This window comes from Raphanus sativus, unplaced genomic scaffold (assembly GCF_000801105.2).
Source record: "Raphanus sativus cultivar WK10039 unplaced genomic scaffold, ASM80110v3 Scaffold0328, whole genome shotgun sequence".
Taxonomy (NCBI): Eukaryota; Viridiplantae; Streptophyta; class Magnoliopsida; order Brassicales; family Brassicaceae; genus Raphanus; species Raphanus sativus.
This window is the reverse complement of record NW_026615648.1, coordinates 6,802-22,640: the sequence shown is the minus strand read 5'-3', so window position 1 is coordinate 22,640 and position 15,839 is coordinate 6,802. Positions and strand designations below refer to the sequence as shown.

Sequence of the window (15,839 nt, the reverse complement as noted above, 5' to 3'; positions counted from 1 at the left end):
ACATAAATTATATAATAAAAATTTAGATTTTTTATATGATTTTTAAAAAATGATTATAAATAACTAAAGTTGTTAAAAATTTCACATTATTTTTTTTGTGATTCATGGTTTAAATTTATGTTATAAAAAATACAAATGATTACATAATTATATAAATACGAAGTCTTATTTAATATATATATATTATATATATATATAGTTTAAATAAATTATATACAATATAAAGATACATAACTATTTTAATTTCGAAAATTGCTTTATTTTTGAGAAAAAATTGAACAAATATTGACAAATTAATTTTTATATTTTAAACTTTGCATTGAATGGTTTTAAAATTATAAATTACTAAAAAAACATTCCACAAATTGTTTTGGTTATTAGCGATTTTGAATTTTTGTCATAAATACAAATGACCAAAATAGAGAAATTGTTTGTTTGAATAAATGAAATTTATTTATGTGTTTACACAATTTTAATTTTATACGTAACAATTACTAAATTTTTAATTCTACAATATATATATCTATCATTTCATAATATGTTAAAAGTATATTATACATAAAATAATTTATATATAATACTCATCCCGTGCAAGACACGAGTCAACCTACTAAATAACATTATAAACCAGACATGTCAAATTCACATCTTAATATACAAAATCATATTCATTTCTTGAAATATAGTCATATAGACCGCGTGAGAATTATCACCTTCTAAGGTCTCGGTTAGACACAAAAAGAAAAAAAAAAAATGTCAAATGAAATGAAATGAGATAAAGGTGTACATATAATAAAGAGATGCAATTGAATAGAGAATCGATTCGGCATCTTGTACGTGGTATAAGCTTTTGGTTGATATAGAAAAGGTGGCTTAGTCTCTCAATTACATTATGGTAAGTCTCTTTCATTTATACTTTAAGGAGGCAGCTGAATCGACATCCGAGACACGAATAAAAATCTATGTTACTTTTGAATTTTGAATATTCACTATCTTCGTGCTTCTTTTCTTTTGATAGCATTTTATAATACAAGTTCTCCTTTGCTTAGCGGCAACGTAATAATATCTATATATTTCCTAGAACAGAATGATCAATGTAATAATGGATGTTGATAAGATGTAGCTGATTCATGTGGTGATGTACATTGGATGCTAAGATTTGCCATAGTATACTGTGTAAGAGATTTACAAATATGTAGATTTTTTTGTTACCTATAGATTTACAAAGAATAGAACTGTAAAATAACATTCTGTTTTTTTATTATAAAGATTAATAAATAGATTTTAGCATTCTTTTAAATTGGTTTGCATTTGATTAAATATGAAAACTATTTTTAATGTTACAATCAATAATTGGTTGATTTTAACAAATCTCTCTATAAAAATTATGTTTGTAGCTTGTACGTACTCTTTCTTTGTTCTACTTCAAATATTCAAAATCTGTATAATTGTCTAAAGGAATATATATAACTGAAACTGTTAACAATAATCATATATATAACTGAAAATTAAACTATGTCGAATTATATGTTAGTTAAAGATAAATAAAAACAATTTGTGCTAACAAATTCTTAGCAATGTTATTTTTGGGCTACTCAATGTTAATTTTATATCTAACAATATAATTAAAAGATATAATATTGAAAATTCACATTATTTCACGATAGATCATGAATAAAATAAAAATATATTAATGTATAGTTTCGTTTATATCTTTTGTTCGACCACCTTTGTTTTCATTGATTAAATTTGTAAAATTTGGGTCAAGTTAATAGATAAAGACTATATGACTTTATAAAAATATCAAAATATCATTTTCGGGCAGTAGCAAAGTAAATAAAAGGTTGTTAGTCAGATAAATTTATTGTTATCTAATATATAATCTTCCAATTTTATTTGTTTGACATCATTTCCAAAATGTTATTATATATAGCATATAACAAAGAAAATGCTGATAAACAAAGTTTTCACTCTTATGATTAAAACAAAATTTATTTTTATCATTCAAATTCATTTATTTTTTTGAAAAAATAAATTTTCCATGGTTTATCTATCTTCTTTTCTAAATCTTGAAATAATAAATAAAATTTATTTTTATCATTCAAAAATATATTTTCGCGTGAGAATATACTTTGTGCAACAGTTTGATGTTTGTCATGGTTTTCACACGATTAAGTCCAAAACCATGACAAACATCAAACTGTTGCACAAGAGTGGACTGGATAGAAACGAGATAACCAAAAATTGAAAAATTATAATTAATTATAGGTCAAAAAACATAAAAAGAGGGGAAAAGAAAAGATAAAGGGAAAATCAAAAGGGATGAAGCAAAATAGAGAGTTTCAATAAAGATAAATTTGGGTGATGGTGATGGAATAATCCTTCGATGTTTTCGTTTTGACCATCTTTTTCTTTATTTCTCACTTTAATTTCCCTTTATATCTCTCGCTGTTTATTCCCATATTTATTTTTAAAAATTAATTAAAACAAATGAAAATTTGACAATCTTCCAAATACAATTCTTTTTGTTCTGTAATAATTAGCCAGGTAAAAGAAGGGGAAACTACTACAATATCTGGAGTCCATTCTCTTGGAGAAGAGTAAAGTGGGCAACAAGAAAAAGGAACTGAGCTGATTCGATTCTCTTTGGGACTCCCATCCATGCATCACCTCTCACCCTCTTTCATTTTTACTTTTGATTTTCTAATTTACATATAATTTTATAAAACTATAAGAAGAATCCATAGTAAAACCTTTATTATTTGCTCTCGAACGCCCAAAATATAACTGATAAGAACTTAGAAAGTTCTATTCAACAGTATTTTAATAATAGCAAAATGTTTTTTTATAACTAAAATGAATTAAATGTTACAAAATATATGGCTAACATATCTGAATGAACTTAAAACATGTAAGTGGGGTGGCTCACTATGGTCGTTTATGGTGGCTCGATCCGCCCTTCCGGTATCCCGCATCCAGAAGTGGGATCTTCGCTTCATCTGCGTTTTGTCAAAAGAGAGTTTTTCGTAGTTATGGCTATATACCCCTTAGGGCCATATTCTTCATCTGTTCTCAAGTTCACGTTTCAATTGATCACATTTTGCATGACTATTACTATTAGTAGTACTCCTCATCAAAGTGAAAGTTGACGATAGCGTCTAGAACAGTCTAATCAAAAAAATAGTATAGATCAATCAGCTACTCTATGTAAAAATGTCCACTGAATAAACATGGTTCGCATGTAAGAATAACAAAAAAAAAATTAAATCTAAATCATTTAGGTAACCGGTAAAAATTTGTGGGTTGTAAAAGTATCAGCAATGATAAAAAAAGCAATTAATATAAATTTAGCAAATTTGTGGACTATGTTGGATAATTCCAAACTTGTGGAGACTTAACAATTAATATTAATTGGTGTTTAATATGTTAAGAGATAAACATAAAAAGAAAATTTAGAAATAGGAAAATGCAATTTTCTGTTTAGGTTAATTTTGTGTTTTCATATTTCACATGTTTAAGGAAATATTTAAAAATAAGAAAATGCAATTTTCTATTTAGGTCCATTTTGTGTTTTCATATCTCAAATGTTAAAAAAAAATATCTTTCATATAAATAGAGGTCTAGTAGAGAAATGTTCAATAAGATTAGATATGACATAAGAGAGAAGATCAAGAAATCAAAAAAAAGCATTGAGAGCTTTAGTTTTTGAGTAGTTTCTAAAGCTAATAAGAAAAGTTGTTCTTATCACTCTTTGTTTCTAGAGATTTTAATTGGTATCATAGCCTCACGTTGGAGACTCAGATCTAAGCTTAAATTGAAACTAAGATCCTAGTGCTTGTGAAGAAGAGATCGCATGAGCAAGATGGCGGATGTGACTTAGACTCTACGCACGAAGAACAGCATCCATCCAATGTCATGTGTTGTTATCGACAAACTATACAGTTTGGTTGATGAGGATGAAGATATTACTTCGTGTTCATGAAGTATGGAACACGATAGAACCTGGTTCGGATGATCAAAAGAAGAACGATGTGGAACTTAGATTGACATATCTCATTTTCCCCCTCAAGCCAATGACCACACACTTTGTGTGTGTACCTTTACTCCAACAAATTATCTTGGTATCCATCTTGTATTAATCACAAGGTTATTTTGAGGTGTTTTTTGAGAATGCTCTCTTTCCATAACATTACAGGTTCAATGATCTTCTAACTAGTTCTGTCACAAATCTCTTTTTTTTTTGAAAGTTTTCATTTCTACTCGAATGGTATTTTGGTCTTTTTACATATCTTCATCAAACCGTTCTGATAATTGTTGGGATTGTTTGAATCCATATTCAACTATATATTTATTGACCGATTAGTACTAATAAGAGACTGATCCACATGAATTTAGTTTTGTGTTCTTCTTTAAAAGGCATCATATTAATTAAGGTTAGATTTACATTTCTCAGAGTATAATTTATTCAATTTTTTTATTTTTAAACTATTAAACCATTGATTGTGAGATAAATGTAGTCTGAGTTTCTAAAAGATAAAAGAGTTTTCTTACTTTTCTCTTATATTTTATTATATTCATTTATTTAGTTGATGATAGATAGATTATGCAAGGGATTCTCGATGTTAAACCGGCAATGCAATAAAATGGTTGTAGATAAAGATAAATAAGGAGAAAAATCAAGAAACTAACAATATAAAATAGCAAAATACAAAAACTTATTGAACTATTGGTAAAACATTAGTGGGTTTGTAATAAAATAGATGGGATCAATCATTAAAGTTAAAGTTAAGCTGCAACTGTGATTCTGATTATATGCTGCCGGTGTTTGATACGTTGTTGAAGTACTCATCGTCTTCCTTTTTACCGTTATAAACTTATAGTATCATATGTATTGGCGCCATAAAAATTTTACTACAATTGTTAATTTATCGTGGGTGCGCGTCTATATCATCGTCATCTGGCGCCATTCAAATTTGACTACTATATGTTGTCTAACATTTGTGTTAGTATTTTCAACGTGCATCATATCATCATTTGAGTTAACGTGGGTTGTATTTCATTGGCTAGTTGTCACACATCTAACAAGGCTAATCATATGTGGAGGTGAGTACGTAGTTCAAGAACTAACCTCGAAGTTGCTCGTTTTGGGTGACTACTTTGATATTTTCAAATTTTTATTTCAGAACACTAAAGGGTTTGATTATTTGACACGGTCACGGAACATGCACGTAACGACCGATACACAGCGAAGAACAAAAATGAAGATAGCCATATCGATATTAAATATTATAACATGCGGTGACGACAGTTCTGGTGTCACCACGTATCAAGCATCTTTCAACTAACCATGATGTGTCGCAACCACAGAGGACAACACGTATAGGATCGAGAACCCGCATACTAACTCTCGCAAAGGACAACACCCCATACTCCTAATTTAATTAGCTTTAATCTCAACACACCATGCAGCTATACACGTGTCTTATATGCTTACACGTGGCTTGTTATCCAACCGACCAAGACACACTACAAATGTCCCGGTGGTTTGGAGAAGTAATACACAGTTTCTACACAGCAACAAACACTTCTGCAAAAGCTCTAATTGTCGCTTCATATTTTACACATTTGAAAAAAAAGAAAAAATGGCGTCTAACCAACAAAGCTACAAAGCTGGGGAGACCAGAGGCAAGACTCAGGTAATAAGAATAGCTATGTGTATACTATATATTTGTATATGTAAATCTCATTCTGTTTACAAGTTATAACTTATAAGGATGAAAAAAAAAAACTTATAAGGATGATTTGGTTGTGTACTAATAGGAGAAGACAGGACAAGCTATGGGAGCAATGAGGGACAAGGCTGAGGAAGGCAAGGACAAGACCTCCCAGACGGCCCAAACGGCCCAACAAAAGGCACATGAGACTGGCCAGGCAGCTAAAGACAAGACATCTCAAGCTGCACAAACGACCCAACAAAAGTCTCAAGAGACGGCCCAGGCAACGAAAGACAAGACATCTCAAGCTGCCCAAACTACCCAGCAAAAGGCTCATGAAACTACCCAATCAGCAAAAGAGAAGACATCTCAAACTGCCCAGACAGCCCAAGAAAAAGCCCGTGAAACAAAGGACAAGACCGGGAGCTATCTGTCGGAGACAGGTGAATCCATGAAGCAAAAGGCTCAAGACGCTGCTCAGTACACAAAGGAGACGGCGCAAAACGCGGCTCAGTACACGAAAGAGACCGCTGAAGCGGGTAGAGACAAGACCGGTGGGTTCTTGAGCCAGACCGGAGAGCATGTGAAGCAGATGGCTATGGGTGCAGCTGACGCGGTGAAGCACACTTTTGGGATGGCTACGGAGGAAGAAGACGGGGGACACTATCCAGGCACAACTACGACCACTACTGGTACTACTCGGAGCACTGATCCAACTCATCATACTTATGAGAGGAAGTGAGAGTAGTTAACAAGAACAATGAACGTGTCTTTTCTTTTGTTTCAATAATGTCACGTGTCTTTGTGTTGTAATTTCTGTTTGTGTCCTTGTGTTTGTGATTCCGTTTTGGTTATTTCGTTGTGACGGTGATCGTGGAGACTTCTATTGTCCAGCCAAATAAGTTTAAATTCGATCTTGTTACAACATTTGTTTCGTCCAGTTTTTATATCTGTTATAATAAACAGTTATTAATTCCATACCACGGTCCATTTTATGCAATAGCTTTCAAGCATTAGCATTGTAAATTTGTAATCAACGTTAGTATTCAAAACAAATCTGTTCTATACTTCTTCTATTAATAATCTACATGAATTCAATAATTATACAGTTAATTGTCATCAGGGATTTTTAACCTTGATAAATATAATAATTTAGCCAACAGTTTACTTTTTATTCATGTTTTTCTCTTTATAAATTACAGAACCAAATGAAATTTTTACTAGCAGTAAAACTCGATAATTGAATTACCTAAACCGGGGACGACAAGGAGAAAAAAAAAAGAACTACCGAACCGGAGGACGACAAAAAAGAAGAGAGAGAATTACCTAAACCGGAGAAAACCGGACCAGTAAAAACAAAAAATCAAAGGAGCAAAAAAGAAACATCCAAACGACGCCGTGTAATACTTTAGGGTTATGAGTTATGACACGATCTCGTGTCCGGTTCGGTCACTGTGAACGCCAGAGAAGCGGTCGTTGTAAAGATCTTGTGTTTTGCAACTCTTTCTGTTCCCTTCTCCGTCGTAGCTACAAATCATAATCGCGCAAGTTTTTTCTCCTCCGTAGGCCGAATAAATCAGCTTTGATTCAGAGATGGCGGCTGCTTTGTCGAGCAGGTTTCTCAACACCGTTCGCTCTACCAGATTGGTTAGTCTCTCTCTCTCTCTCTCTTCAAAACCCCTTTTGTTCTATGATTATATTAAATATGGTTCCTTTTTGCGTCTCCTACGTAGATAACATATAGGTCTTGATCCTTATTAAAAAAAGATTAGTACTTTGATGTTCTTTATGTTTTTGTCTGTTTTGATTTTGAATCCTCGATGCAAATCGAATTGGTTGAGTTTGTTACGAGGAGAATCAATTGTTTGCAGGCATCTGTATCATCAATCTATCAAAATGGGATGATGAGATACTCCACTACAGTTCCCAGCGATTCAGACACACATGATGACTTTAAGCCTACCCAGAAAGTCCCTTCTGGTTCCACGGACTCGCTCAAGGATCTCGTTGAGAATGTAACCTTTGCAGTTTTTTTTTTTCATTTGAATCTTTTTTTAATCGTCTGGCTGGAGTTGTTATGTGATGATGATGATGTTTGGCTTCGGATTGTTATAGGATGTGAAGGAGAATCCAGTTATGATCTACATGAAAGGAGTCCCTGAAGCTCCTCAGTGTGGGTTTAGCTCACTCGCCGTTAGGGTTCTCCAACAGTATAGTAAGTTTTTTCGATCTGTACTTGGATATTTGAAGTTATCTCTTTTTGTTTTGAAGCTCTGAATCTAATGTGTTGTGAGTTATGATGTTTTTTTCAGATGTTCCTGTCGGTGCTAGAAACATTCTTGCAGATCCAGAGATCAAAGAAGCTGTGAAATCCTTCAGGTAGAGATTAATTATACTTTATTAGAGAGAGAGAGCTGTATAGTCTTCATTAGTCTTGAATCTTTGATTAATGACTTTCTTCTTCTGTGCAGCCATTGGCCAACATTTCCACAGATCTTCATCAAGGGAGAGTTTATTGGAGGCTCAGACATCATCCTCAACATGCACAAGGTTCCTTTCACCAAAGACTATACCCCTTTTTTTTTTGTTTAATTGTTATTCACATTGTGTTGGCTTTATAATCTCAAGTCCTTTTTGTTCAATTTCAGGAAGGTGAACTGGAGGAGAAGCTTAAAGACGTCTCTGCAAACCAAAAGTCTCAGTAAGCTTCCAAGCCTGAAGTTATGCGTAACTGCTGATGAATGAAGTTATTATTATGTTTTTCTTTTTGTTTATTTTACATAAGAATGCATTTTGATGTACGGTAATAATGAAAGTCTCGAGAAACTTGGAATGAACAAAACTTGATATTTATATTATTAAAGAACCTTTATTTCATTATTCATAATCAAGAATCAAAAAAGCAGAAAAGCAAAATTAAATCACAAAACAATAGACGTATACCCCAAGAAACCCGCTTATTATACATATTATACACACCATGTATAAAAATAGCTATAGATACTTTTTTGAAGCTTAACATGAGCCCTCAAGACCAAGCCTTGAAGCGAGCCAGTGAACGACCTCATTCATTTCTTTTGGAACCGTATAGTGACCAAGCCTACACGTTGACAACAAAACCTCACAATCTCAGACCAAACACAGTAAAGCAAAACTAAACTGAAAACTTTGGTATAATAGTTTATAACATACCCTTCATATGGTTTGAACACAACTTGTCGGAATCCAGCCATGGCAAGTGAATGCGCAGATGTTTCCCCAAATCTGTAAGGAACTACATCATCCGCTGCAACAACAAAACAAAAAAAAAACATAACTATCAGGTGTTTTATCTTGAAGAAACAATGAACTCAACTTAATACTACAAAATAATGTGTATATATACACATACAAGTTCCATGTGCAAGTATAACTGGTATCCATGCAGCACGCCTTGCAGCCTCATTAGAACTTTCTATTTTGCTCCTTAAGCTCCTGCATTGTTATGGTGAAGGTTCCAATAATTAGTTCAACCATGAAAGGGGTTGAAGAAATGTAACTTACTATATAATATACCTCCAACCAGGAAGCCAACCACTGAGTCCTACAGTAGCTCGTAGGTTAATAGTATATGGAAGTCCGTTTCCGTAACGTCCAAGAGCGTAGCACGTTGTGGAGTAGAGTGCTATTGCTGCACCCATACTGAAACCACCTATCCCAACTTTGACTGAAACAAACCACAAAGAGCATTTTTTTCAAGTTAAGTTGGAGATTGTCATGGATGGTAGTATATATATAAGTCTTGGTTGGCTTACCATCGGTTGGTTCGGTTGATAAGAGGTTAGCAATATGTGCAGCTGAAGCATCTAAGCCTTCGATGTCATCACGAAGATCCTCAGATATTTCTCCCACGTCAAACCCTGAGAAGCAATGAGTTTGGTGTTGTTATCGTTTAGTTATCTCTCTGAGAGTAAGTTTTAGAGAAGCTTAGAAGTTGAATGATCTTACATGCAGTGCAGGGAAAGCCGCCGAGAAGAGACACAGGACGCGAGGGAGCAGTTGGACAAATCCATTTTATCTGTCCATTAGCATACATATGTTTTATCAGAAACCATTCAATGTGAATTGAGTAAATACAGAAAACTACTTCCAAGTGTGTTTTTGTTCATGGATCCTTACGTTTGGAAGAGGCAGGCTCTCTAAGAGTTGAGACGAGCTGCAGAGAGAACGGAGACAAAGTGAGAAGTTGTTCAATAAGACAGTGGAACATGTGAACTTTTGTTTGATATGTTTTATAACTCATTTGGGCATTACTTTTGTAAGCATGGTGAGATTATTTCTCTTTATGACTTGACTTAAGAACTGGGCATTGATCATAAGTAGAAGGCATGTGAAAGAGAGTATTATATTACCTTGAGCCATTGTCTCCAAGACCGTGCAACCAAACTATAGTAGCTTGGTGCTTTCCTTTAGGCCTCACAACATAAGTCCTTCCAAACTCATATCCCCTTGCACTTCTACTACCTACAAAGATTTTGACAAAACATATTCAAGCTAAGTAATCACAAAGCAGAGTTATTACAAGCACACACTTCATAAATACTACACATGAAACACATTAAAGATAACATAAAACAGAGCAAACAAGAAGTGGCAACAAACCAGAACCCATGCTTTGATGAGAGTAGCTCATTCTTGTTCAATGGACACTACAATTTTGAAAACTTTGTTGTGATTTTTTGGTAGTGTTTTCAAATGTCACAAAACTTACAATGATGGAAAACATAAGAGAGGTATGGGAGGGGAGATGTGTATTTATAGAAAAGATGAGGTGATGTTGAGAGGGGAGGGAATAAAAAGAAAAGAGATGTGAATCTGAATCATTCATTATGGGATGTTAAATGTGAACAACAGCTACACAAAAAAAACTACTCCTAAGAGAAGGCTAAAGAAAGCATCCATGGAGATAGAATAAGGAAATCAGAATTTCCTTTTTTCTTTTCTTTATATATTAATATCACAAAAGAAATTATTTTCTCGAAAAAAATAACAAAAGAAATAAATCTTTTTGGGAACATAAGGAATCAAAATGAAAACCTTGAGCAGAGCTAGCGGCAAAAATACTCAGAGGAGAGAGATAGAGAGAATCAATGCTTTGTGGCAGTGGAAGAAAATAAACTCTTCCGCGTATAAGAATATTAATTCTATATAAATATAACACAAGTATATTACTAGAAACATGAGAGCATAATCCAAAACTGAAAAAGAAAGAAGGAAATGAAAAATAAACGTCAGTGTTCAATCGTTTGTTTAATGAAAAAAACACAAATAAAAGTGAAAATTATATTGCTGGATACCCAAATAATCAGGATTTTTTTAGGGTTCTTGGATTTGTGAAATCTGAAAGCACTGAGTGTAATGATGATACGTAGGAAACATCAGTGACCAACCTGGATTGCATGTGGTGGAAGCAATAAAACCAACAAAAGCCTCTGATCTTTTCTCATCTCCTTCAACACTTCTTTCATTATTCTCTTTTGTTTGACACTGTTGCGCGTTGTCATGCCCACGTATTTTACCCTCCAGTCATTGGCTTATGACCCTTACTATCTATTACTATAAAGAACAGTTTAATCTCTCCATAGAGCTCCACATAGGAATCCACGTAGATAATTCGCCTCTCCAGAAGCTGACATGTGTCCACCTACGCCAAACGCACCGTATCATTTATTCCTCACCGTCGTGGGCGTTTGCGTGTTCTGAGTTTGGGCTGTGAAATTTAAAACTGTTTCTGGCCCGAAAGAATATATCTCACCTCCAAACCCTAATCAGCTGTGGTCGTCTTTCATCATCCTGTGACGGCGACTCAATGCCGTTTGCTCTTCTTCTCACCAACTCAAACGTTCCGAGTAAAGGTTTCGTTATTAATCCCATTTATTCGCTCCCCCACCACTATATAAGCTACGTATTTCTCCGTCTCGAATCAGGGAGCTGCAGATCAATTCCGGCGGAACCCAAAGAGACGGTCAATGGTATGGTTTCTTAGTTTTTACTTAAAACAATCAATTGAATGATTGCTCTATTTTGTTTGGTTAATTAATGGAATGATTGCTCTGTTTCGATTCTGGAGTTTGATGGTTTATGATGAGAACGATGACGATTGTGCAGGTCTTGGTGAAGATAAAACAGTGATGATCAATCTGAGGCAAGAGTAAAAAAAACCGATATCTTTGGAGAGTCTGTTTATGGTAGTGGCTGATGATCTACAGTCTGAACGACAAACTTCTCTTGGTTAGTACTTAGTACCTCGGTATCATTTTTACTTCTACATCGTGTCTTAAAATGAGAGCTTAAATGCCTTTTCTATGTTTATAGATTGTTGGTGCAGAAAACCCGGTTCTGATATCTGGGCTAAGCAAATAGTCAGTGCTGGTGGTAAGAGAACGAAAGCTTTATTATTTATGTGTATGGTCTGAAGTCCTTATAACTAACTTCACAAGGGCCCAGGCAAGTAGCTTATGAAACCACGAAGCTAGAATATATTTTTCTTACGAGAGGTGGTTTGGTGCAGGTTAACTACTTCCCTTCAAGGTATGACCCAGTTCGCCATGCAGAGAATTATCCAACTCCACCTGCAGTCTGCTATGTAAAACGTGGAGGGCCAGTAATCAACTCAAACTTAAGAAACTCTGTTTCAGTTTCATAAGGATTGTTCAGACAAGAAAACAAATGATCTAAAAGTTCAAAATCTGTTTTGCAGTGTATTATTGAGAAAGAGAACAACTTCAAGGAGCCTAGAGATTGCAATTGTTCCTTCACACCAGAGAAGTACACATTATTTTTAATATTTTCTTTTTGGTGATACTCAATACATTTACATGTTTATTGTCTTATGGTTGTTTTCTACTTCAGGCAAGAACGTCGGTCGATGGATTGATGCTCTGTCACCCCCTCCCATCACACATGAAATCTGCAGCATCTGGATATCTTGCTGGTCCCAGGTATATAATCTGAAAATTTTCTTTTACTGTCATTGTATCTTTCCTTGAGCCTTTAATAGTTAAACAAGTTTGTGAAGTTTTTTTAACGTTTTTGAGACTGATTGGCTGACAATGTGTGAACCAGGCTGATAAGTCACTGGGACAGAAGCTGGCAAGCCGTCTGAACGTGAGACCAAGCATCTAAAACGAGTGAACAAGATTCTCGATTGGTCGTTCTGTGGTTCCAACAGACGAGAGAAAAAAGATGGGAAGATATCAGATGTGCCATGGATATAATCTTCATCATGTGTATCCTGTGTGTTGTGTAGTAATATTTTTTGTTGACCAAAACAATAAAACTTCTGTTGTGTTGTGACCTTAGTCTTATCTATTTTTATGAGTTCATTTACAATTATATATTCTTTTACTATACCTATTTGATAGTTTTATAAATAAGAAAAAATATGTTTATATGTTGCAATGATACCCAAAGCCAAGGTTTCTGTTTTTTTTTATCTTCGGTAGGCACGACTCTGAGTATCGCATGCTACTGTTAGGTTCATCAAATAATTCCCTAGGGATTGGTATTTTTTTCCATCATATTTTAATAGTTTTCATAAAAAAGAATATTGCCATTGAGTGAAAAATAATTTCACTTATGCTATAAAGTTCCATAGTCTGAGTATCTGACATAAATAATCATCAACTGGTTAACATAAAACAATTTCTAATGTATTTTACTCTATGTTAAAAGAAACTATAATAAAATTTAAGTTTACACTAATTATTTTCTGTAAAAAAACATTTCATGATTAAGTAAAAAACATATTATGTTTATAGAAAAAAATAAAATAGTTATTTCAGAAATTAATAAATATAATTGGGTTAAAACATATATAATGTCCCTAAATATTATTATATATATAAATATAGAAATATCTTAAAGATGTCGAAATCAACTCTTTTTTTTGTTTGAAACACCACTTTCATTAAAACTTAAACAATCGGACTACACTTTGAAGAAAATATAATTCTAGCTCTACGAGCATTACAATAAGACAATACAACATAAAGGATAGATGTATAGAAACCTCTAGGATAAAAGGATCAACTCTTATTTTTTTCATTACCACTAATAACTCATACCTGCTCATATTTTATTATAAAAATCAATTTTTGTAAGAAACAAAATACATCAAGTAAATGAAAAAAAAACTTACCATGCTAATTGGTGGTAAATAGTAAGGAGGATGTATTCAATTTAACATTTGATGTGATTTGATTTTTAATGGAGTTTTAGATGATTTTAATAAGTTGGAGAGATTTAAGTGATTTTTGTTAAAGTACTCTAGAATATCACTTAAAACCATGGGATTTGAGTTTTAATTTTTTTAACTAAGAAATTCCACCCAAACACCCTAAAATCACCTCAAAACTTTAAAACTCCACAACTTAAAATATTTTCAATAACAGTGGATTTCAGAGTACTTTACGAAATGTCAAGTTCAATAACAGTGGATTTTAAATGAGTTTTTAAAATTCATGTTTGAATAACAGTGGATTTGTCATTTTAATATAAATCACCTAAAACTCTCGGTAATACACCCCCCTAAGTGTTGATGTATCAAAACATAGATACTACGTCATGTTGTTGAAATCTTACAAAAGATTATATTCCCATTTATCTGATTGTAAATAATTTCCTACTCTATATATATAAAATTAGAAAAAACCTAAAATGAAAATTTCTCTACAACAATCTTTGACTAATAAAAAATATACAGATACGTGCAAAGTACGCATGATTAAAATCCCTGCCAACCAAGTAAAAGTTTTAATACCTCGATAATGGAAATCCAAATATTATGTATTTCAGTTTTCTAAGAAAAAAATGTTAGTTGTTTTGGGAAAAAATAAACTCTCTATTTATAGAACAAAGAATACTTAGTTTTGTTCGAATGCAACTTCGATCTCTTCAAAGAAACCAAATTCTACCAACTGGTCCTCCAAATCTCGAAAAATATATTGGTAACTGATCTCGAATGGAACATAGAAACCATTATGAGTTTCTTCCCCATAGAATCTGAAATCATATGCTTAAGAGTTACGTCCAAGCAAGAAGCGGTTTAGAGATGTTCATATTTGTTCCTAACAAACAATAAAAGCTTATTTTACCAAAACCGAGTATCACCCAACAATAAACTTAAGAAATGAACCAATGAACACTATGAACAACATTCCAACCCAGAACACTATTTCCAATCCAACTGGATGGCTAATGTTTGGAATGTCAATTTCTCACCAAAGTTGAGATCTCCTTTTGAAAAATTATGCAAAGTCCTTACGGCTGACAAGAACCTCAAAAAAATCATATACATTGATTGTTAGATACAAATTATTCAAAACATAACAATTCACATGATGATGCCATAGCAAAAAAAAAAAATCAAAACAAAAATTACTTACGAACAAACTAACCAACAACTTAAATTAATAAAATATTATATATCAATACTACCAAAAATTCATTACACGACATTTCTATATTGAAAAAGAAATATTATAAAAATAATATAATCTTTATTATGCCACTAAAAAGTGTCTTTTCAATAATTTGGAAAATCAATGCACTGATTGATATTAGTATAAACACATGGAAATGTTTTTGGAGTTAGTTTACGGTGACTACCAAGTGCTTACACTCATCAACCACTACTCAATTTTTACACTTTCCGGTTTTGTTGTTTTTTTTATTTTGATTAATTTTGCTTTAATACCTTCTTCGCATTTTATATATATTATAATTTTAATAAAAATACAACTTCAAATAATCATCTCTTTCACTCCAATAACATGTTGAAAGACTATGATTTCAACATAAAAAATAATTATTCTCACAACATACACAAAAAAATTACCACAAGAAAGAACATTTGAAGTCCTCAAAACATATTAATACAGAGTCCCTTTGATATAGAAACAACTATTGTTTTACTGGACAAACAACTATTGTAAACAAACAAAACATATTTTACACATATAAATTTTTTCACCTAAAGTTTTATGAAAGACAAAAGTCATTATCATAAACATCTATTGCAAATGCAAACCTAAAACGCCAACCACAAAATCATATAAAAATAACAATTTAAATTTTATATAAAGT

At 32.8% G+C, this 15,839-nt stretch overlaps 3 protein-coding genes and 1 long non-coding RNA gene across 4 annotated transcripts; 3 read left to right on the top strand and 1 right to left on the bottom strand.

The window, feature by feature from the left end:
* Positions 1–5,564: 5,564 nt before the first annotated feature.
* On the top strand, positions 5,565–6,645 carry LOC108835966 (late embryogenesis abundant protein 29). The gene is made up of 2 exons (XM_018609180.2): positions 5,565–5,696; positions 5,821–6,645. The coding sequence occupies exons 1-2, from the start codon at positions 5,643–5,645 to the stop codon at positions 6,454–6,456; spliced, it is 690 nt and encodes a 229-aa protein (XP_018464682.2). The 5' UTR covers positions 5,565–5,642; the 3' UTR covers positions 6,457–6,645.
* Positions 6,646–7,155: 510 nt separating this feature from the next.
* Positions 7,156–8,594, top strand: LOC108839314 (monothiol glutaredoxin-S15, mitochondrial). Its single transcript, XM_018612101.2, has 6 exons — positions 7,156–7,361; positions 7,586–7,729; positions 7,830–7,929; positions 8,027–8,093; positions 8,186–8,264; positions 8,363–8,594. Exons 1-6 carry the CDS (start codon positions 7,308–7,310, stop codon positions 8,417–8,419), a joined length of 501 nt encoding a protein of 166 aa, XP_018467603.1. The 5' UTR covers positions 7,156–7,307; the 3' UTR covers positions 8,420–8,594.
* On the bottom strand, positions 8,548–10,734 carry LOC130501909 (acyl-protein thioesterase 1-like). The gene is made up of 9 exons (XM_056996719.1): positions 10,356–10,734; positions 10,106–10,217; positions 9,873–9,909; positions 9,702–9,771; positions 9,509–9,613; positions 9,270–9,420; positions 9,106–9,188; positions 8,907–9,000; positions 8,548–8,814 (listed from the first exon to the last, which is right to left on the bottom strand). Exons 1-9 carry the CDS (start codon positions 10,384–10,386, stop codon positions 8,730–8,732), a joined length of 768 nt encoding a protein of 255 aa, XP_056852699.1. The 5' UTR covers positions 10,387–10,734; the 3' UTR covers positions 8,548–8,729.
* Positions 10,735–11,171: 437 nt separating this feature from the next.
* Positions 11,172–13,085, top strand: LOC130501911 (uncharacterized). Its single transcript, XR_008939948.1, has 7 exons — positions 11,172–11,725; positions 11,862–11,984; positions 12,069–12,128; positions 12,265–12,357; positions 12,454–12,521; positions 12,606–12,694; positions 12,819–13,085. It is a non-coding gene; the product is annotated as an uncharacterized LOC130501911 (long non-coding RNA).
* Positions 13,086–15,839: the final 2,754 nt, after the last annotated feature.

What these genes read in the sequence shown, in the direction of transcription:
- LOC108835966 (XM_018609180.2), top strand. Translation starts at nt 5,643, where the DNA reads ATGGCGTCTAACCAACAAAGCTACAAAGCTGGGGAGACCAGAGGCAAG. An exon ending in AGACCAGAGGCAAGACTCAG is followed by an intron (nt 5,697 to 5,820) that starts GTAATAAGAATA and finishes GTGTACTAATAG; the next exon opens with GAGAAGACAGGACAAGCTAT.
- LOC108839314 (XM_018612101.2), top strand. Translation starts at nt 7,308, where the DNA reads ATGGCGGCTGCTTTGTCGAGCAGGTTTCTCAACACCGTTCGCTCTACC. An exon ending in CCGTTCGCTCTACCAGATTG is followed by an intron (nt 7,362 to 7,585) that starts GTTAGTCTCTCT and finishes AATTGTTTGCAG; the next exon opens with GCATCTGTATCATCAATCTA. An exon ending in GAAGCTGTGAAATCCTTCAG is followed by an intron (nt 8,094 to 8,185) that starts GTAGAGATTAAT and finishes TCTTCTGTGCAG; the next exon opens with CCATTGGCCAACATTTCCAC.
- LOC130501909 (XM_056996719.1), bottom strand. Translation starts at nt 10,386, where the DNA reads ATGAGCTACTCTCATCAAAGCATGGGTTCTG. An exon ending in CGGCTTTCCCTGCACTGCAT is followed by an intron (nt 9,614 to 9,701) that starts GTAAGATCATTC and finishes ATTGCTTCTCAG; the next exon opens with GGTTTGACGTGGGAGAAATA. An exon ending in GGTTGGCTTCCTGGTTGGAG is followed by an intron (nt 9,189 to 9,269) that starts GTATATTATATA and finishes ATAACAATGCAG; the next exon opens with GAGCTTAAGGAGCAAAATAG.